Source organism: Capsicum annuum, unplaced genomic scaffold, assembly GCF_002878395.1.
Source record: "Capsicum annuum cultivar UCD-10X-F1 unplaced genomic scaffold, UCD10Xv1.1 ctg2574, whole genome shotgun sequence".
NCBI lineage: Eukaryota > Viridiplantae > Streptophyta > Magnoliopsida > Solanales > Solanaceae > Capsicum > Capsicum annuum.
In genome coordinates, this window is record NW_025831954.1 from 110823 (window position 1) to 117885 (window position 7063).

Consider the following 7063-nt stretch of genomic DNA (forward strand, 5'->3'; position numbering starts at 1 on the left):
TAATACTCCCTCCGTTTCATTTTGTTTTTCTGGTTTTGATTTGGCACGAAGTTTAAGACATAAAAGAAGACTTGAATCTTGTGGTCTTAAAATAAAGGTATGCAGAATGTATCAAAATGTAATTTAAGTTTGTGATCTTTAAACATGCCACATAGAAAGTTAGAATTAAGGAGTTGTTGTAAAAGGAAAGAAACATTCGCTTTTAAACGGACTAAAAAGCAAAATAAGACTTAACTGATTGAAACGGAAAGAATAACATTTGAACATATGTAGCTCGCAATCACATTAGGTCGGTGTTCTGGAGTTTTCCTTAGCATGCTTTTTATTATCTGTTTCCTGCAAGAATTAAATCCGCTTTGTCAACTGACTGATTTGTTATACTTGTGGCGTGCTGAGAAGGAAGATACTTGCAAGGTGGAGGAGTATATAATCGGAAGTGGTGAGAACAAACCCCGGTTTATTTTGTTGATAAGTCCAGTTTTGTCCTGTTGGATTTACATTGTCACTATATCATATAGAAGATATCAGGATAAAGAACTTCTCTTTTTTTTTTTTGCGTAACAAGTATAACTTTTCGAGGTATTGTTTACGAAGTTCAGATAGCTGAAAAATCAACTCACAGAATCTTTAAACTGGGGTTGATGTGCAGCAATGTCAAACATACAGTATCCTAAAATCACATTAAACTGGGGTTGCTTCATCAACATTGTTATTTATTACTAAGCGACCATATATCAAATTTATAGCCATAGGGTATACCGTCAAGGAGCTCAAGGCACATGTCGTTTGGTGTGCCAGATACCTATTACATGAAATTTGTTCCAAAATAAAGGATTAGCTGTACAACTCGACTTCTTTTTCTCAAATGCATTAAGCTAGGTGCTATGGCGACAGGAGCTTTGTAATATGATGAATACCACAATATTTTTTCTGATAAAAAGGAAGATGACCACCATAACATTTTGGTACCTATGACCGAAAATAAAAGTAAATTTTAGGTTTTCTCGGTCTTGGAGGGAGATGGGATTTCTCTCTTGCTAAATAGATATGCTGAATCGATTGTTAGGTGATAATAGATGGTCGAAACTTGCATGTAAGTAAGACGTTCATTTTGCCGCAATAGAAATTCATACCGAGGAAGCAAGGCCTTCTGCATCTAGCAATTTTCCTAATCCAAAATCACCTGTGACAATCAAGTGAATTTGAAGGATAGTAAAGAAGAAAACACGACCCAACCAAGCAATTGTTCGGGCATTCTTAGCTAACCTGATGTCGTTGTCCTTTGTGATGAATATTTTACATAACTGAATTCAAAATAGTTCACGATAAAAACGTTTCATGCTAAGAAGGCTTTTCTATTTCGCCGATTACAGCAAGTTTTTACCTTGAGGACTCTATGATGAACGCGGTTGGAATGCAGATGCTCCAAAGATAACAATGGATGAGTCAGCCATTTGCAGAGTTTCTATAATAGCTGGAAAAAAACAACATAAAAACACGCAACTTTTTAAGCTACCGGGAAGGCACAGAGAAGATTCAGAAGTATTGAAATCGCATTTAACTACCTCTTCCGGGAAAAGTGCTCCTCTAGACTTCCTCATGACCTCCACCCTGAGCACGGGGAGGAAAAATCGTCACCGTCCTCAGATTACACCACAAAAGAAGTTCTATGATCATCCTATTCATTTCTTTCTTTTCAACCTCACTACCCCTTCTATCGTTATTGGTACGAGGGAGTATTTATGAAATCTGAGATCTTTCATTCTCCAGATACCTGGATTTGCTTACAACACAGGCTGAAAACAGACACGATCTTGGCAAAAGGTTGCGCTCTACAAACACAGGTTAGCCATATTTTACGATAAAATATAGTCGGTGACAATGATGAAGAATTTTACTTAACAATTGTTTTCCCTTCCCTCGTTTAGTGGCTCCTTTTGTTCTTTATTCTTATCTTTCCTTATAGGTACACATTTAAAATGTTAGCAAAATCAGGGATAATCACTGACATATTTTAATCTTCGCAATAATCGGCAACGATGCATATACAGATCCCCTGAAAGAAAAAGAAAGTGGAGCTTTTTCTCTGGTGCAGCTTATGCAGCAATAATCGCAACTATTAAAGGCTACGTTTTGCACTTTCTGATCGAAGCAACGACAAAACTGGATGATAGGATACCTTGTCCACCCAAGAATCTTTCTACTATAAAAGTTATGGATGGCTTAGTTTAGCTATCAAATTCACCTGCAACGGAAAAATAACCATCTATCATCCGATTAGAAGAATATTCTCCAAGCATATCTTACTATCAAGTAAAACTTTTCATATAATAAATTATAAGATGAGTCGAAGATTTTGTATCTAAATATTCTTGGTTTGAAAGGAAAGATTGGAGCAACTATTTGATGACCTAACTTCTTTCACTCGACATTTAAGCGTGTCCATATTCCATACTGCCTATTCATCAAAATGTATATTTGGTAGAGAGATGTACACCTCTTCGCGTCCAGATTATCCACTTCAAGAAAGTAGTGTTATTGATACAGGGAAAATCATAGGTGTGAAGTACTTACTGGTTCTTCTTTTCTATTGCTAAGAGGAAAAAAAACTACTTCACGTGTGACTCCAACGAGAAAGTTCTAAATTTCTACTTCAGTTCAATCCTACTTGTCAGCTCATGTCATTGTTTTTTGGGAAGCTCGTCTTGCGGATGCCTGATCCTTCGAACTCAAACCATGAGTTAAGACATTGGGGCATATATATTATTCTGTTGAAACAATCTTCTCCAAAACCTACGCTCATCAGATGCAAACCAGCATTCATGCAGATAAGAATGAAGATGTCTAAAGGTTTCCATCGATAGAATTCATAGGATGCTCAATGCATTGGTCAGGACAATCACTCCTTACAAAGTCCAGCATGCTAAACACTCTAAGAAGAAAAAAGGTTTGGATGGCAACACACGCTTCAAGTCGTACAATAAGATAGTTAAAATGGTACCAGCAAAGGAAGAATGTTGTGGTATGAGAGTGATAATCCAAGATGTTTAGAAGAAGTACAATTGAAATAGAACAACAACAACAAGAAGAAGCCCAGTGTATCTGGGGAGGGTAAAATGTACACAGTCCATACCGCTACCCCCGAAGAAGTAGAGAGGTTGTTTCCTATAGACCCCCGGCAATTGAAATAGAAGAACATCAATAAAAATCAGTTTATCAAATACTTTATGATGGAACACCTCATACAATGTAGCTCACTACCGAAACTATGAGTAGAATTTTTCGATTAGACAAAAATCTAGTAAGTACGAGATATTGAATGTATGTATTATTCTGAATTGCTTTATATTTCATAAACGCGATGTTCCTTGGTTGAAGTTTTTGTTTGTCCCTTTGTTGTTTCGTGATGTACTTAACGAACTTGTTGTAACACCCCGTATTCAAGTACGTGTATTGGCGTATTCAATTACGTGTATTTTTCTTATTTATATGGAATTAATTTTTTTTATTTTATTTATAACGGAATTTGCCCGTCGATGGTTCCATACGAAGGTTATTGAATAAGCTTTCCAACGATATAAATATTTCCAAAAATGGATAGGTTTCGGATATAATCGAGCACGTTCGAAACTATAAAACGGTGGCCGGGATATTTGGGAATAGTAAATGTGCCGGAAAATTTCCTGCACACAAACTACTGAGGCCAGCCCAATTTTTAGGTCAAGTTCGAACGATCATAACTACCTTAATATAATGAACTGGGAGAGCTGCGACCTATGAAAAGTAATATATTTCACTCTTCTTTCAAATGCAATTGGTTTCATCTAAATCCAACGTCTGAGTAAGGAATTATACTCATTTTACTTCGGCTTATCAAAACAGATTTTTAGGGTCAACTTCAAATGACCATAACTCCTTGTACAGGACGAACTGGGTGGCCTAATTTATATGAAATGAAATCCCTTTGAATTATCCTTCCAACGATTTGAATTTCACCCAAATCTGATATCGGAGCAAAAAGTTATTGTCGATCTACTTTAGCTTATCAAAACAGTCCACCAAAGGACAGATTTGACATTATTTAAATTTTAAAGGCATTTTGGTCATTTCCTATTATATTATGGACGGGAATATGTGTATTTATACATGTATATGAGTTCAAAAACTCATTTTCATCATCAACAAACCCTAGCCAAATTTGACTTTTAAATTACTTTTGATTCAACCGTAGAAATTCCAAAGTAATCCGAAAACTGCGTTTGTCATCTCGAGAGCTTCGAACGGCTCCTATTATTTGTGCAAACAGGATTGAATAATCAAGAGGTGAATTATAAGGTATGAATATTGTTTGCCTTTATTCTTTCCCATATGTATATGTGCGATAGAGGATTATATGTATTGGTTGTTATTGAAAGGTGATGAAAATAGGGTTATGGTCTATTTTGCATGGTTTAGATGTATTGAATTGTGGAAGGTGGATATGGTAATTGAGTTATGGAAGGTGGATATGGTGATATACTATTGAATTGATGATTATTTATGTCTATGGCTCAATTTGGTTTAATGGATTAGTTGGAAAGATAAATGAATCCAAACTTGATATTGGAGGATGTTGTATGAATATGCATGGCATGTGAATGTAATTGGAGTATAAGAGGGTTAAAGTGACACCGTTTATGGTGTAATTAAGGCTTACTAATTAACCACTAGTTTCGTGCATTCAAATAATTGAATTGTGATATTTGGTTGCTAATACTAGATTGGTATATATGTTCATTGTAGATAAGTAATCCGAAAAGACAGGAAGTCCATTTGGGACTAGTATTGAAGGTTGACAGTAAGGTATGTAAAGCATACTCTATACCATATCTTTGGCATAAAAGTGAACAATTGTTCGATTAAGAAAGTTTAAAAAGTTATTCAATAAAATGTGATCCGTAATGGTTTTGTATGATGTCCTACGTTACCAATGAACTTGTTTCCACCCTACAAGATGTCAAGACATTCCAATACTTACTTGTTTTCTAAATCTTACATGCTTATTGCACTAATGAATGTCAGAAGGTATCCGGTAACTCAAACAAGATCCATGTGATATTAATGACTCCAAAACGTTTCATTGATATACTAATAAGTTCCTACTTCATTGTTATGGCATTGATGACTCCAAAACACTTCATGGATGTGCCAATGAGTTCTTACTTCATCGTTATTGCATTGATGGTCTATTTATATGTCTCTTATTGATGTATCATTGTTTCAAAGTATCAAAAATGTGGTGGCGACCGAAATAACAATCTCAAAAATTAATTGAACAAAGTGATGGAAGTTCTCTCTTATCGGGTGGTATCCCAGGGACATAAGCATATCATGGGCTGATCCCTATTTATGTGTTTATGGGTGGTATCCCAAGGGAATAAGCCTATCATGGGTCGATCCCAGTTGATATGTACTGGAGGCATCCTAATGGTCACAGTACAGTATAGTAATGATTACAAAGATGATAAGAACAAAGGTAAAGTGATTGAATAAATACAATGAACAGGTTGTCACAAATTTTAGTAAGTGTGGTCCACTCCTATTACGATTTATTCACTAGTTTCTAATTTTTATTGAGCTCCTATATAATATGTGATTATCTACAGCTTTACATACTCAGTACATATTTTGTACTGACGTCCCCCACGGGGGACCTGCATTTCATGCTGCAGGCACAAGTACCTCAGCTCATACACCGCACAAGTAGGAGTCAGGATATCCAGCTGCTTTTGGTGAGCTCCAGTTTTCTTCGGGGCTTTCCGTGTCATATCCAGTCACTTTTGGTATTGTACAGAAGTTAGTTATATGGCGGGGTGTGTCCCGACCTTAGTTAAACTCTTTGTATTGTCTAGAGGCTTTGTAGAACTAATGTATAGTTAAGGTGTTGTTTTGTTAATAGACGTGATGGCTCCAATGGCCAAGTATTGTATATACATATATATATGTGCGCTCGAGCTTACACAGGTGATTATTTCCTTTTATATGCGATATGATGCTATCCAAATTTCGGGTTGTCATAGAGGTATGCATAGGAAGTATAAGGTGATGAGCTGGTTCTCTTGGGCCTCCTCGGTTATGGTTGCCAGTCTGCCCCAATAGGATTTGAGGCTTGACACTTGTGCCGTTGAATTTGACTTGTTAACTACAGAAATAGAGTTATCTAAAGAGACAGGTTGTCGAGCTCCAGAAGACCCCGTCCTCTGCATTTACGACTGTGATTTTTTCGGTAGTACAGCTACGATGAATATGTGTTCCAGGTATCAAAAGGACATGATACTACTGAAGAAGGAACATGCAAAGCTTGCAGCTGCATCCAGCAAAGACGTCGTACGCAGAAGCTCAAGCAGCGATGAATCAGACCTTGCTCTTGCAGGTGCCGCAGTTGTATTTGCAGATTTAGCCTCTCAAATTTCTCAAGTGAAGTCAAAAGAGGGTTTGAAAAAGTGCACAGCTTGTCGTAAGCGTGTGGGATTAACGGGGTTCAGTTTCAAATGTGGTGATCTTTTCTACGCAGTTTATCATTATTCAGACAAACACAACTTCCCGTTTGATTATAGGAATGCTGGTCAGAATGCAATAGCAAAAGCAAATTGTATCATCGTAGCAGAAAAGCTTAATAAGATCTAACAAGCACCTATCGAAAGGTTGTATGAACTGAAGCAATGCCCATCTTTCGATAAGTTGGCCTCGTCTTACAGGGTGACGATGAAACTTTTGCGTGGGGGTGGGGGTGGGGGGTACCCTAGAGCCTAGATAATCCTGGTGTGTAAGTTATTTATGATCTTGGTGCACATTTTCATGGAATTTGTTCTTGTTTTGTCCCCATTTATGGGCTCCTTGTCTAGTGTAATATGCATAATGTAGGTCATCTTGATGAATTTCACATTCATACATCCGCGTTTTGGAATCCTGAATTCGCCTCCGTGGATTCTTCAAGATTCCAAAGTCTCCTTTGAGTATCAATATTGTAGAGTTTTTTTTTGTAGAGATGTCAATACGGGTTGGCTCAGCCCATCCGAGCTAG

The 7063-nt window shown here is 36.9% G+C and overlaps 1 protein-coding gene across 1 annotated transcript; it reads left to right on the forward strand.

The window, feature by feature from the left end:
- The first annotated feature begins 2489 nt into the window (after nucleotides 1-2489).
- LOC107846119 (zinc finger A20 and AN1 domain-containing stress-associated protein 8-like) lies at nucleotides 2490-6666 on the forward strand. The gene is made up of 2 exons (XM_047402646.1): nucleotides 2490-2559; nucleotides 6188-6666. The coding sequence occupies exons 1-2, from the start codon at nucleotides 2490-2492 to the stop codon at nucleotides 6664-6666; spliced, it is 549 nt and encodes a 182-aa protein (XP_047258602.1).
- Nucleotides 6667-7063: the final 397 nt, after the last annotated feature.